At 37.4% G+C, this 22,646-nt stretch overlaps 1 protein-coding gene and 1 pseudogene across 2 annotated transcripts in view; both read left to right on the top strand.

The window, feature by feature from the left end:
• Positions 1–22,646, top strand: part of Kcnh8 (potassium voltage-gated channel subfamily H member 8) — a 347,961-nt gene that overhangs the window by 108,929 nt on the left and 216,386 nt on the right. Inside the window, exons 1-2 of one of the 2 annotated variants that reach the window (XM_087182236.1) lie at positions 471–628; positions 4,484–4,717. In XM_087182236.1, coding sequence (XP_087038362.1) covers positions 4,588–4,717 — 130 coding nt within the window. In that variant the 5' untranslated portion in view covers positions 471–628; positions 4,484–4,587. Of the gene's footprint in view, positions 1–470; positions 629–4,483; positions 4,718–22,646 lie in introns of those variants that run through there. The other variant, XM_004864270.3, reaches the window with a different exon arrangement.
• On the top strand, positions 11,819–11,955 carry LOC147826445 (U2 spliceosomal RNA; annotated as a pseudogene).

Raw genomic sequence — 22,646 nt, 5'->3', positions numbered from 1 at the left:
ATGAAAGCCAGCAATCTGAGTTAAGACGTCTTGAGTCAAGACATTAGATAGTACATAAATCATCAGGACTGTGAGATTCTCTCTTTAGAAATTTCTTATCTTTTTTTTCTTCTTTATGTAGGGTTAGAAAAGTCCTCAAGTCCAAGTAACTTCTTAAAGTTTGACAGAGGACACACTGAGAATTTTAGCTTGCAGCCAGTGATAATAACCTAATAAAGATGCTATTATACTTGGAATTTATGCAGTTAAAGCTCCCTGAAATTTATATAAAGTGCAAAGTTCATTTAAATATTTTAAAGTCAGAGATATTGATATTCTATTTGGCATAATAAGTAGTCTACAGAGATGACTGCTCAATATCACAAGGGATACAAATGTTGTCTTTGTTGTACCTGTACACAAAGGTAACTTTTAAAGCACAGGGGTAACTCGTAAAACAAGCTTAAGTGTGCATGCTTGTTTCTTGCTCCCTGCAGGAAACTGAGGGCTGGAGACTTGAATGTGTCCATCTTCTATGTCTTCGGGATGTGTTGGAATGAGTACTTGTTACCACAATACAAGTGTTGGTTTTATGAGAGAACCAATATCAAAGACACTCTTCAGGAATAAAGATTTGGATCATCAAAGGGTGGGTTTCTGCATTATTGTTAGAGAGATCCAAAAGTATACAGTGATGTGAAGTCATGTCTATCAGTGGCTCCATTGTTCTGACTGGCTCTGAGGTCTATCATATAGAGTTATTGCACTGGGTGCTGAGATAGTTGTCTTTCACTATTTGAGACTGCAGGAAAAGACAGATTTGGATCTGCCTAATGTTGTTTAGTTACTTAGAGTTGTGAATTCAAGCCTGGGTCATGTAGTGATACACTGAACTATAGGCACAAAGTCATAAAAAACAAGCTATACCTCTTCATGAAATTTTAATTGAATTAAAATTTTGGCAGGCCCACATGGGAACAAAATTGAAAACACCGAAACAAACATGAATATATAAAGACTGGAATGAAAAATTTTGATGGATTTTCAAGTTAGACCAGAGATTTTGTAACAAGGTCTGTGCCTCTAGGTCTTTTGGAGTGTGCACTTACTGACTTTGACCAGTAGGATATTTTAATAGAAAATTTTAGAAGTGCTGGGATACGTATTGAAAATGTATGCAGAGATTGGAAACCAGATCATTTGAATAACAACTATATATATTTCTGTGCTTCTTCCTGTGAGACTTTAGATAGGCCCTATGCAAAATATTTTTGAACCAAGGAAGTTACAGTCATAGCCTTGAAGTATTGATTTTCTGGAAGAATTTAGAGTTGGACATAGTGTTTGCTGAGAAAAGAGAACTAAACTGATTTAGAAAACCTCATCAATGAACTTTTAACAAATAGTCTCTCTAAAGAAAAATCTGTAGCATTGGGCTGGGCTTTTTGGAGACCGGAATAGGTGAAAATACTTTTCAATAGTTTACTCATTTCTCCTGATAGTATAGAGCAAGCCACTTTACAGAATGAATGCATGACATAATAAAATAGTATGTCACATGGACCAGGTTTTAATGCCAACTTTAAATCTTGAATATGAGGGCTGGAGATTTAGCTCAGTGGTTCTGCTGCCTGAATCACAAGTGCAAGGACCAGAGTTCAATCCCCAGTACCAAAAAAAAAAGTAAAAAAAAAATCTTGAATACGAAACTAAAGTTCTCCAAGTCTCATGGTTTTCATCTTAAAAGTAAGACAAGTGCAAAGATGAAAGAAATTAATATTGGATCAGTGTATACTTTGTTTTAATCTTCCATGCTTTTCTACTTCATTTCTTTTGTGCTTGGGAAGTCAAGAGAATTGTACATCTTTGTTTGAAAGGGAAAGTAATGTTCTAGATTAGGAGGTCAGACCAAATGACCAAGGTGCCTACCAAACACAACAGTCCTGATGATCCTTGAAACTTTTCACTAAAGAAGCATTTACAGAAATAATCAACCGCCTAATATGTAAATGCATTTAGATTTTATTGTTTACTGTCACTTTCAAAGTGAATATACACACAAGGATGACCTAGAAACAAACAGAGAAAAGCCCTGTGGCATTTAGATGCATATCACACATGCATAATTGATTCCTTAAAAGGTTAAATAACTTTAGCATATGAATGTGTAGTGATATGTCCATGATGAGTTCCTAACATTATGGCAGTAGCTTTGTTTTACGTAATTCTAAAGTAAATGTCATATTTCTTCTTTGGGAATTCCAAGACTGGTATTCAGAAAAGCATGTGTTTCCAAGTAGATAGCTAAGCAAAGGAGCTACACTTTCCCAAACAGAAGGACCATTCATGTAGCTAGTACATGAAGCTTTATAAAGCACAGACTGTCACTAAATTCTCTTTGGAATTGAAATGCAATTACATATCGAGGACAAGTGCTAAATATAAACAGAAAAGGCCAAATACATGCCTTTTTTTTTTGCTTTGTTTTTACAGTACATTTGCAGGAAGAATTAATTGCTTCAAACATATTCTATTCTTTAATTGAAGCACACAAATCAGGCATCTTGGTGAATCCTTCAGCATGCTTTTTTCAGAAGCTTATTGTAGCTTTAAAGGACTGATCTTTTATTTTTATGTCCACAAACAATTATAAAGATGCTAAGAAAATTACTTAAAAAGCATGTCACTGAGAGATACAGAACAAAGCACTATTTTATATGCTTCAGTTGTCAGAAAAAATAGTCAATATGTTGCATAAGGATAAATAAGGGCTAAAAATCTACATAAGTTGGAATAATTGTTATAAATAGTAAAAGTATGAATTATTTCATTGGGGAAGAAAAAATATAGTTTACATGGTACACACAATGGTTCTCCCTGGGTGAATGATCTATAGGTGTCATTTAAAAATACTGAACAAAAAAAAAAATTTTAAGTATACATTAACATTTCATATTTGGTAAACATATACATGTTCACATATTTTAATTTTAAATAGTTCATGTTATACTTTTTTCAGTGAAGAACTTATCCTATAGTTCTTTCAGTTTTTAGTTTTATTATTTTTAAAATGTCAGCTTCTAATACTCTTGACATACTGACAATGTCCAACATTTGTTTCATATGTGAATGAATTAATGAATGCTTTTTATAAGGTTTCTTAAATCATTCTAAACATGAAAACCATCCAATAACAGAGTTTAGAAGTGTCTTAATGCCTATCTCCAACATGTATCACTTTTCCTAATAATATCAAATCTATTGTTATATGTATCAAAAGTGTACCAGGGCTGGGCATTTAGCTCAGTGGTTCCTTCCCCTGCCCTGCAAGCGCAAGGACCCGAATTCGATCCCCAGTACCAAAAAAATTAAAAAGTGTACCAATAAAATTAATTACAAAACAAAAAACAAAACAAAGTTAATCTCCAAAAATGTATCCTCCATAAACTTCTTGAATATTGACTCTCAATATCTCCTTCAAGGATTACTGCTAAGCATTTAAGAATACTATTCTGGTTTTGATTAGCCTCTAATTCTTTATTATTAATGTAATAGCCATAAATATGTAAACAACACTCAATCATAATTTCATTGAGTATTTATGCCAGATATGTGGTTAGGCGTATATGTGTCACCTCAGTAATCCTTATAACAGGGTTGGGGTATGGTTCTACATGTGTGAGTGCCTGGGTTTGATCTCTAAGACCAGAAAAAAAATCCCTATAGACATCTATGAAGTAAGTAACATAGTTCTTGTAGCACACTTGTCAGCGCCCTGTGGATTTCACTTTACTCACCTTGAGATATGTGCAGACCAAGTGTGCAGTTAGATACATTATTCACAACCGTCTCTGACAGCAAATAATTTTCTTATAAACAAGTGGCTTTTGGCATCTAGCTACCTATGTGACCGCTGCAGAACAGGGATGGTTCAAAAGTGCTTATACTCTGACACCCCAGTAGTGATTTCTAACCAAGGAAGAGTGCTGTACATTGCCAGATAAACAACAGGGAAACCACAGTGGGGAAATCTTGAGTCCTTGAATCCCTGTGTGATTGAGCCTCAATTTCCTACTTGCTTACCTACTGGAGTCACCTCCCAAATAAACTACTTATACCTAAACCTTAGTCATGGGATCTGCTTTTGGGAAAGTAAAATCTGAGGAAACAGGTTTAGAATGCTTGAGGAACTTATTCAAGTTCACTCATACATTATATGGCAGAATCAAGACAAAAACCAGAAGCCTTCCTGCAAAGTATTCTCCCTCACTGTCAAGTGGATGCCTCGTGCCTCAAAGCAGGCCAATTCACATGAAGGCCAAGCCAGAGCTTAATACATACTTCTGCAGTTCAATGCCATTTTATGCCTTAGACTGTCCCTTTTCCACTGCAGCTCACCAGGACTTGCATTTTCAGTACTAAATGTGTGCTTATAATTTGTTACACAAATTGTGGTTTACAGAAGAGTTAAGTTGCTAGGTATCTTCTCCTTGTTTTTCAACAGATAGCAACTTCATTCTCGCCAATGCCCAGGTGGCTAAGGGTTTCCCCATAGTCTACTGTTCTGATGGCTTCTGTGAGCTTGCTGGATTTGCCCGAACCGAAGTCATGCAAAAGAGCTGCAGCTGCAAGTTCTTATTTGGTGTTGAAACCAACGAGCAACTGATGCTTCAGATCGAAAAGTCGCTGGAGGAAAAATCAGAATTCAAAGGAGAAATTATGTTCTACAAGAAGAATGGTGAGTTGGCTTTCTTTGGTGCTCCCTGGGGCATGTGACTGGTCACTTTTCTCCAACTCAACGTAAGTCCTGTTTAGGCTTTATGGTATTTCACACAGATGTGGCCTATTGTAGAAGTTCCCCAAATCTCTTGGATGATGGCTTTGTTTTAGCCATTAGCAGCATAAACTTCCTGTCAAGGAAGTTAGAAATATATCTATCCAATATCAATCTATGAATTGAGTTAATATATGTTAACAAAGTGTATTACTTACTATTTATTATAGTCATTCTTAAGATATATATTATACTTGAGAGTTGTTAATATATTACTGTAATAAATGATCTTTTATCTCAGTGTCCCAGTGGGAAGTAAATTCACCCAGACTCAAAACTACCAGTGGAAAAATGTGAAGTATTTTCTTGTAGATGAAGTTTTGTGACTCTTTTCCAAATGAAAGATGATCTAGAAATGGGTATGGCATCTGCAGTACTTAGGTACCATGTAGTAATAAATATCATTAGCAATGGGCCCTGGTAGTTAGAAGGAATTCCAGAAACAGTGAATGGGAGAAGGCTAAGTCAAAATTATAACAAATCATAGTTTTCCAGAATTTCAGAATTCTTTCTTTTTCTTTAATCGCTTTCCTTTTTCCTCTCATTAACACAATGCCCTACACTTCAGCTGAGTGCATGGATATCAAGCTAGAGAATACATTTCCAGCCCTCCTTGTCGTATGGGCATGTGTCAAAGTTTCAGGACAATGGTATGTGAAAAGGAACAATGTATACAACTTCTAGGTAAAGTCTCTAAACATGGAACTGTTTTCTAATTTCTTTTGCTTCTTTCCCACAGTATTATAGACAGAATCATGCCAAATCCATAACCCTCAGTGTGATTGTATTTGGGGATAGGGACGTTCTTTACAGTGGTAAATAAGGTTTAATGAGGTGAGGAGAGGGCCTGAATTTTATGTGACTTGTCCTTATAAGAAGTAGAAGGGGCCCCAAGCGTATGCACATGTAGGAGAAAGGAGGATTCCATAAGGAAGCCGCTCTCTGCATGCCACAGAGAGGGTCATTGGGAAAAATCAAATATGCTAGCACTTTGATTTTGGACTTGTAGCCTTCAGAACCATGAGAAAATAAATTTGGGTTGTTCAAGTCACCTGGTCTGTGATATATTGTGATTGCAGCCCTAGTAAATTAACACAAGAGGGTCAGCCTGGCGACCACTTGCGAAAGCCAGCTTCGACCACTTCACAAGTTCAGCACCATAGTGGAAGTCGAGTAAAAGGATGGAAAGAACCTGGGTATTCTTACAGTTTCACCTTTCCATCTCAAAAAAAACTTAATAATTTCTATCTTGTTTGAGTCAGTATATTTTTGGATTTTTACATAAGATTTAAATTTGACTCTATGTCGGAGTTTCTCAACCTTGTCACTATTGACATTTTGCAGGAATTCTTGTTCTGGAGGGCTGGCCTGTGCAGTGTAGGTCATCAGCAGCGTCCTTGGCCTCCACACTTTATTCTCAATACTTTGCTCATATTGAGGACATTGTCAGGAAGAAAAAAGGAGCCTTCACATGAAAACTTCATCCCCCTTTTGTAATTTGCTTGTCCTTGGAGGACATTCCAGGCCATTTGGACTTTGGATACACAGCAGTCACGAAGTATTGGAGAATACCCCTCTGGAACAAGACACCCTACATTTTTGGCACTAGGAACATGGTTTAGTCCAATGTCTTTTCATAGTGTCAATAAATCAGGCTTATGTAGCAAATATGATAAAAATAAAAGGATTGTAGCTCTATGTAATTATACAATAATCTTTGAAAAGAGGCCCTGAGATAAAAGTAAGTAGAGGATGTCACCGAGAATTCAGACTGGCAAGGAGTGATAAAACCACCATTCAGTGGAACAAAGGGGAAAAGATATCCTCTGTCTGAAATATCTGCTGACTGTAGACTCATCCTTCTTTAGATAGATGCCTCCGCCTCGAGTAGGCCACAGCAAATCCGTTTGAGTGTCTTCCTTGCTATTCCTCTTCAAAATATCCAAATGTGCTATCACAGGGAAATGCTCAGAACAGGAGGAAAATCTAAGTGTGAAGAACAAAAGAGGGAGACTTTTGGCGGCTCAATAGGTAAAAATATGAGTCATACAGTGGGAGGCGACACCCTAAAAAAATTTCCCGAGTCCAGTTTATCAGAAGGTGTCTCCAGCCTTGGACTCACGTAGGTGGAAATATTTAAAGGTACCACTCTCTGTTAAGCAGCCACTGTTAGGGACTGTCTGACATTCTTAACAAAGTAATTGATCCAGTTAGAACTGATGGAAAATTGCTCTCTACACTAGGCTAATCATGCTGTATTATAGCTATTTGTATAAATATCTGTCTGTATGTGCAGTTGTGAGCCTGTGAAAGCACAGGTTGTGAATTAGTGACCCACATCCTTAGTGCGTAGAGCCTTGAGTCTGATGGCAATTTCTTTGTAATTTTGTGCTGAAGGAAATTGAAATTGATTATTACAGGGACCTATAGATATTTGATGGGATGCCTGCATTTTTATTTTTAAAAATATATTTATGACCTCAAGAGCCTTCTTCTCTCCTCCAAAGATCATTTTCATTTAATATGCTTTAGAAAGTCCCAGCCCAATCCATGTTGGCCCATTGATTCATACTTGGCTCATCTTTCTGAGGCTCCGATTATAACTGAGTTTTGTGGCTGGCAGTACTCTTGAAACGACTCCACTTCCCATACCTCTTGAAGTCCCTAGAGAAGCCTCTCAATGTTTGCCTCCTCCTTCATGATGTCACTGGCTAAGACATTCACTATTTATTCTCTACCATCATCAATCCTTCCAATGGGAGAGGAATATAGTGCTACACCCACCCCTCATTCAAATAAGTAAAGAAAGTCTTTGAGTAAATAAATGTGTGCATCCTTTCATGGTGTCACATTTCCTGAGTAGAAAATAATTTTTTTATTTATACAGAGTTAGCCTGACAATCAACTTCTATCAAAAGTTCTGTGACAATTAATCTTGATTGTCAATTTGATTGATTTGTGGGACACCTAGTAGATTGGTAAAGCATATTTCTGAGAGTGTCTCAGTAAGTCATAGTCGTATAACCTTGGGGACTACATCTGGTCCGTAGTCCCTACCAGGACTCTTTCCTTGCTTTTTGCTTCTTGAATGTGATGAGTTGAGCAGATTTTCTTCCCATGCCACTCTGCCCTGGTGTTTCTGCCTTGGAGCAGTTGATTATGGACCAAACCCTCTGACCTATGAACCAAAGTAAACATCTCCTCTTTTAAATTGTGAGTGTCAGGTATTTTGTCACAGAAATAGGAACACTGATGAATACAAATGAGAAAGGTGCAAGATCTCTTCTGGCTTCAGCGCTTCCGAAAAACTATCCAGCAGAGGTTCAGCATGTTTGTGGGGTGGCTATTGCTGGCTTTTTCTGGTCTTCCTCAAAATTCCTTAAACTGAGTATGGACAAGCTGGAGTCTAATGTCATATTGGTTTTCTCCCGGGTTCTAGCTTCTTGGCAAAATTTTATTGACAGCCAGTTGTGTTTTCTCTATATCATGTAAGACCATGATTACATTTACCAGACCCAGCCTTTATATCAATGACGGGGAACATTTTAGAGCTTTCAATGTTATGACCATCCTGCTGTGGCATGTGTGCCATATGTTCGCCACCACTGCTTTATAGGTCGATCCAAGCATGCACTTTCTATTGAGAGCTTGTCTTTCAAGCCTGCTTCTATATGCATGTCTATATTATGTCCAAGAACATTACTTTCCATCTCTGGGAAGAAGAATCTGACATCCAGTAATAGAAAGGCTGCCAGAGAACAAAAGTTTTTAAAAGAAATTAAATGGAAAAAAATTATAAAGAAATTTCTAAAGAAATTATAATTTTATGAAAATCTTTTCGTGGTATATTAGTTCATTGGGGCCACTGTTGTACAGTACTACAAACTGAGTAGCTTAAATGACAGAAATACGCTCTCTCTGTTCTAGAAGATAAAATCTCAAGATCAGTTGTCTGCTGCTTTGGTCTTTCATGGGCTATGAGGAAGAAGCTACTCTTTGACTCTAGCCTTGCTTTTCATGGTTCGTTGACGATCTTTCACATCTCTTGACCTATAGAAGCAATACCCTGATCTCTGCCTCTATCTTCACATAGTGTTCTCCTTGTGTAGATGTCTATGTCCAAATTCCCCCTTTCTATAAGGATGCCAGTTACTTTGGATTAGGTCCTGTCATAATGGCTGCCTTGCAACTTGATTGCCTTTATAAAGACCCTACCTCCAACCAAAATATTGACCCAATATATATTTCTGAGGGAACAAAATGGAACCTAAAACACGTAGTTACACACACAATAGATAGGAGTTAAGTCACTTGCTCAGAATTATAAACCAGTAAATAAAGAACCCATTATGTGTAAACATTCTTGTTCACTCCAAGGTTGTTGCCCTGAAACCACTGTGTTTTCTGTGGAAATGGAGATAGTGCCACTTCCCTGGCTACTTTGCAAATCTCTGGGGTTATTTGATTCATTAGAGAGCATGCTGTTCCCTTATTTAGTGAGCAAGAGTCAGAGATGCTAAGTTTCCTGTAGTGTGGGATGGTCATGCAACCGAAGAATTGTCCAGTGTGTTGCATGATGTTCTAATACCCTGTCAGACTTTTCAGAAAGTTAAACATTGGTTTCTAATTGCCTGAACTCAGAACTTGGTGCACATTTTTTTAGGGAAGGCTTTAATTTCCCACTGAATTTCTAAAAATAAAACCGCAGTGTAAGAGAAGGAGGACAGAACTTTACGTTGTCCAGAAGTTCACCATTTCAGTAAATCTTGTCATTGCCTCACAGTATTTGGCCTTAATACAGTGTATCTCCCTGGGCTCTATTCTTGGAGCAGAGGCTTTTGCAGTGATTTTTCATGTGGGCCCAGTTACCCAACTGCTTTGTTTATTCTGCCCCAGTTGGTCATACCTGAGCATTTCTTGCTGAGATATACGTTGTCAGGGGTAACTTCATTTCACTGTAATGTTAGTTACTCATTAATAATACATACATATATATTGATTTTCTGAGAATACTGGGGATGGGTAGGAAAGTTTTATTATGATGATTTTTATTGCTAAATAGTAAAGATAAATACAGGTATTTGTTATAAAAACAAAATCTTGGTTTGATGGGATTATGGACAACTCTTTTAACTCACACACTTATGCATTTTCATGTCACATTCAAGGTTTGCTGTTTGCACATGCCTTCTGATCTGTTGCTTACCTAATGTTTTTCTTTTTTTAGATTGGCTTATTTTTACTTAAATAAATTGAAAGAAAACTAAAACACTATTCTATATGGAAAAAGACAATAACTAAACAGAAGGCAATCATAAATAGATATACATTCTTTTTTAAAAATTTTACTGCTACACATTTACTGTACATAATGATCACATTTATCATGAAATCTAAGTTATAATAAAACCAAGTGATTATGTCACGCTGCCTGTATGTTATTTTATTTAATTTTCTGAATACCTTTAAAATAAAGATGACTTTTTCCATTTACAGATGAGGAAACTGTAAAGCAGAAAAATGATTTAAGCACAGGTCTATGTGTCACATCACAGTCTCCAATGTATTGCCCCAGCTATTCTCCCTTACTCATTTTTTTCACCCACTGATATATTTGTTATTGCTTTATTTAATTATCTGGTGGTATGGTAAAATACCCTATCCTAAAAATTCTGAATCTGTTTCCTGCTTCCCTCCCTTCCTTCCTGCCTTTTTTCCTGCCTTCTTTCTCCCTTTATTTTTTCTCTCTTTCTCTCTCTCCCCCTTCTTTCTTTTTATCAATTTTAAAAACATTTTAAGGAAAATGCTTCCCTAAGGAGAGAATATCATCACACTCCCTAGCTAGATGTGTATTCAGATGCAAATCTGTGATAGAAGTACTAAGTAGTTTATAAATTTTAAAAAAGTGTGGGAGTGTGGAGAGAGGGCTGAAACCAGGAAGGTAAAGAATGTCCTTTCAGTTGAGATAGATGCAGAAAGAGGAAAAATTTGGAGATATAGATAGAAAAGGGGAGAAGAGAGAGAGAAGGAGAGAGAGAGAGAGAGAGAGAGAGAAGGGAACATTTTATTCATGAGTTATCTTATCCATGTCTATCAAAATGCTAATGCCAGGTTTGATATTTTTACTTTAAATATACATTTTAACTGATACATATATATTAAAATGTAAGATACTTATATGTACCACCTAAAATAACCTAAATCCACTGCTAGGAAGATTACCCAATTGGTGAATTAGGTAAGATATCTTGCTCAATTTTACACATAAACTGAACCAAGTATATCGACTTCTTATAGGGTCAGCTCATGATAAAAGATTTTTAAAAAGCAAATTTCTTCATGGAGCTCCTGTTTTATTATGAGCTGCTTATAACAGATATTATAGTAAGAAACATTATTTCACTTTTAAATTTAAATTTGTAATTGCAGAAGCACATGATGTTATGAGATGTAGTCAAAATATGCAGTGGATATGATCAAAATATACGGTGAATATTTTTTAAAATTTTTTTAATTACTACAGTAAAAGATTAATGTCCCTCAAAATACTCCCCTTTGCCTTGAACATACTTATTTCATTGCTCTTGATACTTTCTGAGGCAGTTCTGGAAGTCCTGTTTCATAAGTGTCTTTATGAGATCTGATAAAAAACACAGTGAATGCTGTTGCCAGATGCCATCCCATGGAAAGGTAAAATTAGGGACCAATACCTTTTTTTTGGAGGGGGGACCAGGAATAGAACTGAGGACCTTGCGCTTGCAAAGCAGGAGACTGAACCACTGAGCTAAATCCCTGACCCATTTCCTATCTTTTTGATAATAGCTATCTAATAAATGTGAGGTGGTATATTATGATTGTTTAGATTTTCATTTCCCAATTATTAGTGATGTTGATCCTCTTTTGATTTACCTGTTGGTGATTTTATCTCATCTTTGGAGAAATGTCTGTTCAAGTCCATTGCCAACTTTTAACTGAGTTATATGAGTTGTTTATAAGTCTTTTACAATTGCTTCTCGGCCTTTTGGCTAAGATCAAGTGTAGTATAAGTCTTTTACAATACCTTTTATCTGATTTATGGTTTGCAGAGATTTTCCCCAGTCAATAGTTTGCCTGTTCATTTTGTTTGTCTGTGCAGAACATTTTAGTTTGATGTAGTCCTAGTTATTAATTTCTACTTCTATAATTTAAGTTTTTGTTGTGATCATTGCTGAGTCCAAAGACAAGTCTTATATTTCTTCTAGAAATTTAAAAAAATTAAATATAAATTTAAGTCTTTCATTCATTTGGAATTGATTTTTTGTGCATAGTACAAGACAAGTGTCTAATTTCACTCTCTTGCATATGTAAACATAAAGCTTTTTCAGCACCATTGAAGATACTGTCCTTTCCCATTGGGTCTTCTTGGTGTCATTGCTGAAAATTAGTTAACCATTTATGTTTATGTTATTCTCTTGACTGTCTTTTCTGTTTCATTGGTTGATGTGTCTTTTTATGATGGTACCATACTATTTTGATTACTATAGTTTTGTAATGTAACTTAAATCAGGAAGTGTGATGCCTCAAACTCTGTTGTTTATTTTTGCTTCATAATTACATTGATTATTTTGGCTGTTCTGTGGGGTTTTTAAGAATGATATCTAGTATTTTTTCCATCTCTGTGAAGAATGCCATTGGAATTTTGATAGAGATTGCACTGAATCTATATACATTTGGTAGTATGGACACTAACATTATACACTTTTCTTATCCATGAGCATGGACTATCTTTCCATTCTTTTGTGTGTCCTCTTTGATTTGTTTTACCAGGGTTTTATAAGTTTTTCTTGAGTGTACAGGTCCTGCATCTCTATTACTTCATTTCTAATACTGTTTATGTATAAGATGTTCTTAGTTCTTTTATACTCAATTATTCAATATGAATCTCCAGCATATTTTTAGAATATTTAATTATGCCCCATAGTTACTTTAGAATTGGATCTCAATATAGGAAAAGAGACAAAGCCTTGGGATTGTGGAATGTCTGATTATTTTCAAAATTAACATTTTAAATGTGCAACATAGGTGACTCCTCCAATTTGACTGTTAAAACATGGGCTTATAACATTGCACACAGGTCATTACATGTAAGAGCCAAATTTCAGAGCAAAAGGTGTCATGCCCAATCATGTAATAAATTAATGGCAAGAATGGACTTTTTTTACATGCAAACTGTAGAGTTTTAATGAATATTTTATGTGGACATGAGAGTTCCCAGCATGGGCATAACTTGTAGTTGCTATAGAATTTCACCACATTTCAAAAACAATGAAGCAAGCCAGCCAGGCATCTATTCCAACAAGAATTAGAGAAAGTAGGCCTGAGATTATAGAAAATAAAACCTATTTTATCCTACAGTTGAGTGGTTACCAGAGAGCAAAAAAGACTCTTCTGAGTAAAAACAAGATCATTTTTCCACCTATCCTTCACACCGGAATACAGGCCAACAGAAAGGCAGTACCATGGTTAAGTGTAATATTTTTCATAAAGATTTCCCTGGGCTTAAGGTTATCAAAGTCAACAGCACCATGGGCATTCGCCTTGCAGGACAGAGAGGCATTGGCAGCAACTGAGTTTACCCAAGCAAGCTTGGAAGACAATGTAGAACTTCCATTCTTCATCACTGAAAACCAAGAGGAATATTTTGTGGAGAAATTTCTGCTAAATTTTAGAAATATTTGTGAAGACTCCAAGGAGGACTTGATTTCTCAAAAAGCTGTACAAGTAAGACTTTGAAAACTTTTCTCTGTGCAATGGATTTAACAGCCTGGTAGGGTTAAGGAATCACAGCAGAGTTATCTGTTGCTGTGTAACAAACTACCTTACAACCTAGTTGCTTAAAAGAGCTGCTATTCTATCTTATAATTCTGTGAGTCAGGAATTCCGATCAGCCTTGGGTAGATGATTATTATTCCATGTAGAGTTAGTAGAGGTTGGTTGTGGATGTATTTGGATGAGAGTTGCACTGGTTTGAAGGGGCTAAGATGGCGGCGATCACTTACAACAGTCACTTAAAGTGCCTAGACGTGGCCTCTTTAGCATGAAAATCTGTGGGTAGTCTACATGCCATGAACCAGGCAAAAGCTACAAGACTTTTTGTGACCTCATCTAGGAAGATCCATAGTGTAACTTCTGCTATACCACATTGGTTGGACCAGCCACAAGTCCATTTAGATTCATGGGAAAGAATCCTATCTCTCACAAATCCATTTAGATTCTTGGGAAGGAATCCTATCTCTCACATCGTGCACGCGTGTGTGTGTATGTGTGTGTGTGTGTGTGTATGTAACCTGACATTGAACCCAAGACCTTTACGTTGAACCACTTTCCCAGCATTTTTTTATTTTTTTTATTTTGAGGTAGAGTCTCTCTGAAGTCACTAAGTTGCCCATGCTAGGCTTGAACTTACAGTACTCCTGCTTCAGCCTTCCAGAGTGATGGGATTACAAGTGTGCACTGCCATCCCAGGCTTAGATATCATTTTTTAATAAGAAGAATGCCAAAGAACACATAGCAATGTGTTACAGTCCCCAACCCTACATAGGAAGATGCACATTTGTTAACTCCGTGTGTGTGTATATGCATGAATGCAAGACAGGCAAGAATGTATTTAATTTTGATCCTTGTAAAATGCACTTTTTATCAAGTCTGTAGGGCCATCAAACAGGTACCGTGCTTCCTATAACTCAGTGTGTTAGATATCATAGGTCAGATCTTTGTTACTACTCAGTTTCTTTCTCCCAGTCTGATTCCCCTAAGGCCTTACCTGCCCTTAGTTAGAAAAAGGTATTGTTCTTCATATTTTGGGTGAAGATTTTTTAAATTTTGTTTGGGTTTTTTTGGTACTGGGAATGCAACGCAGAATCGTGCGCTTGCAAGGCAGGCATGGCACCACTGAACTAAATCCCCAGCCCATGAAGATTTTTTAATATCTTTTCAGGCTTGATAGGAGATTAATATTTTTATATTTCCTTTCTGTGTCTTTTACAATGAGGTCAATGTCAGAAATGCAAATATAGTAACAATTTTAAAGGGATCACAGCAAAGAGGCAAAAGGCTCAGAAAGAAAAAACGCTGAAGGTGATACACACAGGCTGTGTGAGGAGACTGCCTGCAGTTTTTCCTTCTGCTCACCTGTATTCAAGCTTTATACTAGTAAACAGGCAGCATTCCTTGTCTACTCTTGGATATGTGAACCTTCAGTCAGAAAGTCTGCTCTTGTTCTGTGCCCGTGGTTAAAGTGGCAGTGTTTAATTAATGATTAGAGGTTTTACGTAAGTTCAGTTGTTGAAGTGCTCTGCGCTGACCCAGGCTCTCCAGCCAAGACGGTCAGAAAAAAAAGAGATAGAGAGACATTCAAGTAGATCAGGCTCCAAAGCCTTCAGCAGGAACTGCTTAGCTTGCTGAGAGGCAGGGCTCATGGTCTGTATTATGAGATCCTCTACACTGTCACTTCTTTAAAGTCAGCCTGAGCTCCTTCCTGACTCAGTAGAGACAACCTCCTAAAATAATAATAATATTTACTAAGGATTTATCGTAGTCAAGCTCTGTGCTCTGTTGTTGCTTCAATTAATCTTTCATCAACTCTCTGAGGCAGATATGACTGATGTCCCATTTCACAGTTAAAGACAGTGATTCACAGAGAACTTAAGGGGAATGGCTGGGATCCCAGTCTCAGCAGTCTGACTCCCAGCCCCTTGTAGTCTTCAACATTAAGTCATGCTCACACAATGGCAAACCCAAGTTTCGTTCCTACCCAGGAAGCCCATGACTCCCTCCCCTGTCTGTGAAAGTGGATGGATGAGCTTTTAGTTGCTATACATATCCCTTTGGGGTGAGGGGAACAACAATCAAACTATCACGCAAAGAACTCAAGTTATTCTTTCATTTGTGGCTGTTCGTTATTCCATCATTATGACCCAGACAGGAACTATAACCTCAATGTTTGAGAATCTTTTTTTTTTTTTTTTTTGGTACCGGGGATCAAACTTGGGTCCTTGCACTTGCGACGCAGGCAGCGACACCACTGAGCTAAATTCCCAGGCCTATGTTTGAGAATCTTTAGAGCTAAAGATATTCCCTTTGAAACAAGAGATGTTCATTGCCAAGAAGAAATGATATTGAACTTGAGAAGCAAGTGTTGGCCAAGGTCTTCTGCTACATTTATTATGCTCAGGCTGGACTAACTCTGAAAGGTTATATGAAGAGAGCAGTACTTAGACCAGAAAAGCTTAAACTAGAATCTCAAGCTGCTACCATTCAGTATGCATATTCCTTAGTTAAGCAACTTTGCTTATTTGTGCCTAAATTTATCTTATCAAAAGTAGAGATTTAATGTCATCCACATAGATACCTGATGAGCAACGAAATGAGGGAACCATTATTCAGCACACATTATTAAGACCAGTCACATTATTTGCAGGACCCATTTCAAAATTTTAAATACAGACTCTTGTGTTAAAAGATTTCCAAATACTTTAAGGCAGCCACAGTGGAAAATTAAGGGAAGCATGGGACCCTTCTGACCACAGGTAACCTTGGTGACTGCACAGGCCCCTTGCCCATGATGCTGGCCCTGAACATAATCATTTGATGAATATTCTTTCCTCTGCTGCTGTGTTCCCCTCACCAGGAAAACGTTCATAAATTTAGTCCCAGTTTATAATCTATGATTTTAAACTTGTCCTTTGTCTTTTCCATCCTTTATTCTCCCTTTATTCCTCGTCATTCTCACTTTAGCATACCCTATACTTCAGTATGACTAATTGTGCAATTGTTTTAATGATTCATGTTTTACCTTGCCTATGGCTTTGTGCTTCAGCCTTCTGCAAGGAATGTGACTCCCCACCTTCGGCCTTCACCCTCTCCTTAAGTTACTTAAGCCATCAAGACTCAATTCAAGCTGATCAACTTTCTGCTTTCCTTTCCTTTAGATTTCCTCATACCTCCGACCCTCTCCTCCTTTTTTCTTTCAGGACATGGGCTCCATTGCTAGGACATTTTCTTCTTTTCAACTTAAGGAACACCTTTTAGTTCTTAGCCTTAACACAGATAAAGAGAGTGGCCTTCTGGAGTTTTCTGAGGGGTTGATAAATCGGCATCTGTTTCCATGGGAAATGCCCAGAGTATTGTGAGGCATCTTTCAGGAACATGAGCTTAATTCAGGGTTATTCACTGTTGTTCTTCTCTTCCCTGGCCCTGCCTGTCACAGCTGCCTCTGGGAGGTTGGGCCAATGTGGGCACAAAGGAAGTAAACAAGGAAAGCAGCCAAGAGAGGCAAATGTCTCCCTAGACCACAGCAGGAGGAAAAAACAAGGTGAAAGTAGCTGGAGAGGTAGCCACCAGAGGATGCAGACAGTGTCAGCCACCTGCACACAGCTCAGGGCTTCCTGTGGCTCTGGTTGGGGACAATGGACAATGATACTACTCTGAATGTGAAAGGAAGAAGTATCTTGTTCTTCCTAGAAGCTCTGGCATGTGATTGCATCTCGAGGCTGAAAGAGCTCTCTAAGAACTGGTTTATATCCCTTTAGCAACTTGGCAAGATGTTCAAATCAATTCACGCTTTCAGATGCATATTTGAGAACAAAAATACAGTAAAAATTGTCTTATCATATCATAGAAAATACTTGCTGTCAATTCCCAGTGTGCTAGAATGGGAAAAAAAACCTATGACCTTTGTGTGTGAAGACATGTGTTCAAGTCCTGTGCAATCACTAACATGCTGTGGCATTTTCGACACTTAACCCCTTAATAATCTTTTATATGAAAACCAGCCAAAGATATTTGCTTCTTAAAGCTGTTAAGAGAAGTAGATGAAGGAAATAAGCTATAGTATACATCAAGAACTACAAAAATGCCGGTTGTTATGATTTTAGGTCTAGAGTAACATTTACCAGGCAAAAACGTTTCCATCACTTAATGAACTGTGTGCTTTGGGGCAATTTAGCTAATATCTGTTGGGAGCCCTGGAGAAAGTCTGTATAAGAAGCCCTGAAATCATCTAGGAGGCCTTGGAACCTTGAAATTGACAGGCCCCAGCCACTTCTCCAGCCAGCTCTCTCTCTTATTTGAATTGAATTTAGAAGATGAGCAGAAATTACCTATCTGATGGAGAGAAAGAAAGCATTCTAGACAATGGCAGCCACATGTGCAAAGGTCCTAGAGAAGTTGGTCTCATTTGAGAAGTGGAAAGAAGGCTAGTATAGCATTAAGACAGCCAGGCATCAAATGGAAGGGTCAGTGGAACAACTTGCACAGGATTTTGTAAACAATGCTCAGGAACTGAGAATTAACTAAGTGAAGCCAGGCATGGTGGTGCATGCCTGTAACCCCAGCACTCGGGAGGCAGAGGCAGGAGGATCGCTGCAAGTTCCAGGCCAGCCTGGGCTACATAGTGAGTTCAGGGCCAGCCTGAACTACAAAGCAAAACTCTGTCTCAAGAAAAAGAAAGAAAGAAAGAAAAGAAAGAAAGAAAGAAAGAAAGAAAGAAAGAAAGAAAGAAAGAAAGAAAGAAAGAAAGAGAGAAAGAGAGAAAGAGAAAAAGAAAGAAAGAGAAGAGAATTAACTAAGAGAACTAAAGCACTTTAAGCAGGAAAATTGTACATAGGATACTTTATTTTACAAAGGTCATTTTTCCTGCCATGTGAGGCAGGTAATCCACATAAGCAATGATGGTCACTCTGAACTTGCTACTCAGAGTGTGATCTGAAGACCCAGCTTAAATAGGATTTGTGAGAAGTGCAACTTATCAGGCCCTGCAATTTATCAGACCTTCTGAGTCAAATCTGGTGTCAGGTCCCGGCAGTCCGTGCTGCCTCCTAGGTGATTCTGATGTGCACCTAAGCTTGACATGCTCCAGTTTTCTCTCAAATGTGGCAGTGTACACTGGAGAGGAAAGCTATTCATAAACAATTTCAGAGGTTTAGCTACTGGAATAGACAGGATTTAGTGATCTGTTTTGTGGGAAGGAGTGAGAAAGACTGAAGCATCAAGAAAGACCCCAAAATGTTCATCTGCAGCAGAAACCACCAAATCTGGCTTTGGCTTTGTTAGGTATGTGAGTGTGTATGCTTTCAGTGAGAGTGGAGGAATGGCCACAGCATGGCTCGTGGTTTTCATGTCTGTGTTTGTTTTTCAAATATGTATAATTAACCATGTATAAATAATATTTTGGACAAAAAAATTTATGATTTGGAATATCTCTACCAACTGGCAGTACAACCAAGTTATCACCAGAGAGCTGATTTTCCCTATGACAAGGAGAACTATTATTCTAGAAAGCTTTATTTCTCAGAATTCTTCAATTTGGGTTTCACCATCTTTTGAAACATCATGTTCCACTACTTAAAGAAAGCACTCTGTTTCAGAAATACAGGAAAGCTGAAACAGCAAAAGAAATCTTATTAACACTGCTGAGAAAAGACAGTACTAAATGGGAAACTGTAAAAATTCAGATTGTGTTTTGATGTTAAGAAAAAAGTCTCTGACTACCTAAGGTTGTTTCACTGTACATAAGGTCTACAATGATTCAGAAAATACCTGTTCATCTCCACCTGTGATAGACATTGCCAGAGTAGAAGTTTCACACACCTTTTAGCTTCTAATTGCTTTGGCCTGACTCTGAACAGACTAACAACAATTCCATTTCACTCCTAGAGACTCCAAATTTGCATGCATTTTGCTTTGTGATGCAGCTCATAAAGCTCCTACTCAGTGCCATAATTCCCAAAGTACCTCCTATTCATGGATTTGGAAATTTAAAACAAAACAAAAAGCCTTTCAGAGATCCCTCTAGGCCTTTGATAGCCATGGCTATTTTTCAGGTGAAGAATAATTAAATATAGTCTCATTATCCAATAGCAAAGGAAATAATTAGTCTTTATTAGGAAAATAGGGTTGTCTGATTGGGAACTTTTTCACAAGCTATTGTCATTGTATTTGAAGCAAGTCCCCCTGGTTCATACACTAACAGATAGTGTTTCTTAAATACTTTGGTAATAGAGTTTGGTCAAAACTCCTAAGAATCTAGAATTCACCTCTAGTGTACAGAAATGTGTCAGCTTCTATATCAGGAGCTGGCACATTATGGTCTCTACCTGGCAGAATGCCTATTTTTTGTAAATGAAGATTCATTGGAAAATAGCCATGCTCATTAGCTTGTGCATTATCTATTACTGCTTTAGCACTACAACAGCTGAGTTCAGTAGTTGAGAGAGATATGAACTGCAAAGGCAAAAATGTTTACTGTCTGGCCCTTTATAAAATGGATTTACTAACCTCTGAAGGCAAATAATCAAATCAGTTAGGTTCAGTATCAAGATGGAGCCCTCACAGTTTAGGGGAGCTTTTAATTTTTATATGTTAATTACACATATTAAACTAAAATGTACCTTTTTTTCTGTTGGAGGATAATGCTGATAAGCCTATGGAACATGCTGAGAATATTTTCTGTACAAACTTGCTTTTCATAAAATGATGTCTTTCTTGGGCAGGTGTCTGATAAGCAATGCAGAGTTCATCTTGTTGGAGATTATGCCTTACCAGAGGAATCTGTGTATGAATTGCAGCGGGGTTTTGCCTCCAGGGCTGGTGAGGTGTCCGCGCTTTTTTAGGAGAGAAGCAATGAGTTGTGGAAGACATCTAACTGTGTTGCCTCACATGCCTGCCAAGTTGTGACTCAGGGCAATCTGGCGCCGCACTCACTAGTCTGTGTTGCGAGTTGAGTTTGCACAATGGAAGAAACATTCAGTCTGTCTGTTGTCTGTGTATTCTTGGAAAGTGCTAAATTGTCACCTAAAGCTGTAATCATGTATTTATACACTGGAGAGTTGACATACAATTCTTAGCTATTTCTTTTCAATTCTTTTTCATCTATTTCTAATTTTCAGCCCAACATTTCTGCTTTCTCACATAGGACACATTTTCTATTCCTTTTACCTGGTTTGCCCAACCTTGTAAATGCAGATTCTAATTCTAAACTTGATTTCTTGAAAAAGAACTGGATCAAGGCTAAATTTATTATATCTCCTACCTTATTGTAACAATCATATGTGCAAGTATAATTTTTCCACTCAGCATTCTATAACTACATTGTTAATTTCTTTGATAATTTTTCCTTCATTTGTTTTATGAAGAACATGAAGAAATGCACTGTTTTAGCAGAGTGCTCATGAGAGTGACAGTCATATGAATTGAGTTCCAACTCTTCCAACAATTAATATCTTGATCATAGACAGTTTACTTAACAACTCTGAACTCAGGATTTTCTTCTTTACTATAAAGAGTACCCTCTTATCATTTCTAAGATCTTTTCTAATTCCAGAAATCTGAAATGATTTTGCATTTTTCAGATGAACATTAGATTATATGTTTAAGGAAAAGGTGAAATCTCTGATTTCCAAAGAATATGTATGATATGTATTTCCTTCACTTAAAAAAATCATGAATTATTTCATTCATACACAAAAGGTAGAGTATTATAGACAAAATATTCTAGAGTACTACAGAGGGTATTACAACAAACATCCACCCTACACAATCACTGACTTTAGCAAATATTAATATTGAATAATAGGGCTGGGGATTTAGCTCAGTGGCTCCAAGATTCCCTCACAAGTGCAAGGTCCTGAGTTCGATCCCTGGTACCAAAATTTTATATATATATATATATATATATATATATATATTGAATAATGGTTGTGCCCTTTTATGGCTAAAAAATAAAAGCATTATATGTACAGCTAAACTATTTCAAATGTACAAAATGGCTGTGTATGGTGGTGCACACCTGTAATCCCAGTACTCAGAAGGCTGAGGCAAGAGGATCTTCTGGAGTTTGAGGCCATCCTGGACTAAATAGTGAGTTCAAGTCCAGCCTGAACGACCTAGCAAGACCTTCTCTCAAAAAACAAACAAAAAATAAAATAAATGAAAAAGTAAAATGTACAATGTACGTCAAAGCCCTTAATATTAGTCTTTTCAAAACTCTGAATCATGAAAAGTAGCTTCATATCCAATATGCAAACATGGTGCAGTGAGGTGTACAGATCTTCCTCAGGATATTCAGTAAGTAAATAGAGAATACAGGACTCTGGCCTTATGCAATGTCATCTTAGCTCTATATTCGTCCCAGTGTATCTCAACTCTGCTTTTCTGCATATATAACTTTTTGTAAGGGTTCTTCATAAACAGCATAAATTGATTCTGATTAAGTTAAGTAAAAATAATTTAACAAAAACCTGGTGTCATTTATGGAACTGAAGAAAATAGTGATAAAGGCAAGAAGTAGTACGGGGAGGTCTAGGTAGCAGGAGTAAAGTTTCTTCTTTCACTGCTGATGAGCCTAATGCTTTCACTTTTGGTCTTGGGAAGAAGAAAGAATGAACCACCAAGGGACAGATGGTAGGAAATACTTCTGAACAGCAAGTGAGAGGAAGGTAGAAAGCCTGTATGAAGAGGAGCTTTGGTTCCTAGTGGAATTGGAGTTGCACTACAAAAGGTAGGGACAGGGATACCATTCTGATAAAAACATGAGATGTCAACTGTATAACTGGGGAAGCCATGAGAATCTGTCTCTCATGTCTCTGGTAAGAGAGAGTAGTTGACTGATAGCTCCAGCTGCTCTCCTCTGAAACACATCGCTGTACTTGTACAAAGGCTAAACTTTCCATGCACGTGTTTCTCTCAGTCAGTGAGTGAGTGAGGCAGTGTTTTCTATGACAGGCCCGTTCCTCAGCCAGATGACTCCCGGAGGCCTTGCTGGGCCTCTTACAACTGCATCACGACCTAAGACACC

This window comes from Heterocephalus glaber, unplaced genomic scaffold (genome assembly GCF_053883595.1).
Source record: "Heterocephalus glaber isolate CG9 unplaced genomic scaffold, H.glaber_assembly_v1.0 deba00001472, whole genome shotgun sequence".
Taxonomy (NCBI): Eukaryota; Metazoa; Chordata; class Mammalia; order Rodentia; family Bathyergidae; genus Heterocephalus; species Heterocephalus glaber.
The sequence above is the reverse complement of the archived record's forward strand: the minus strand, read 5'-3'. Positions and strand labels throughout refer to the sequence as shown.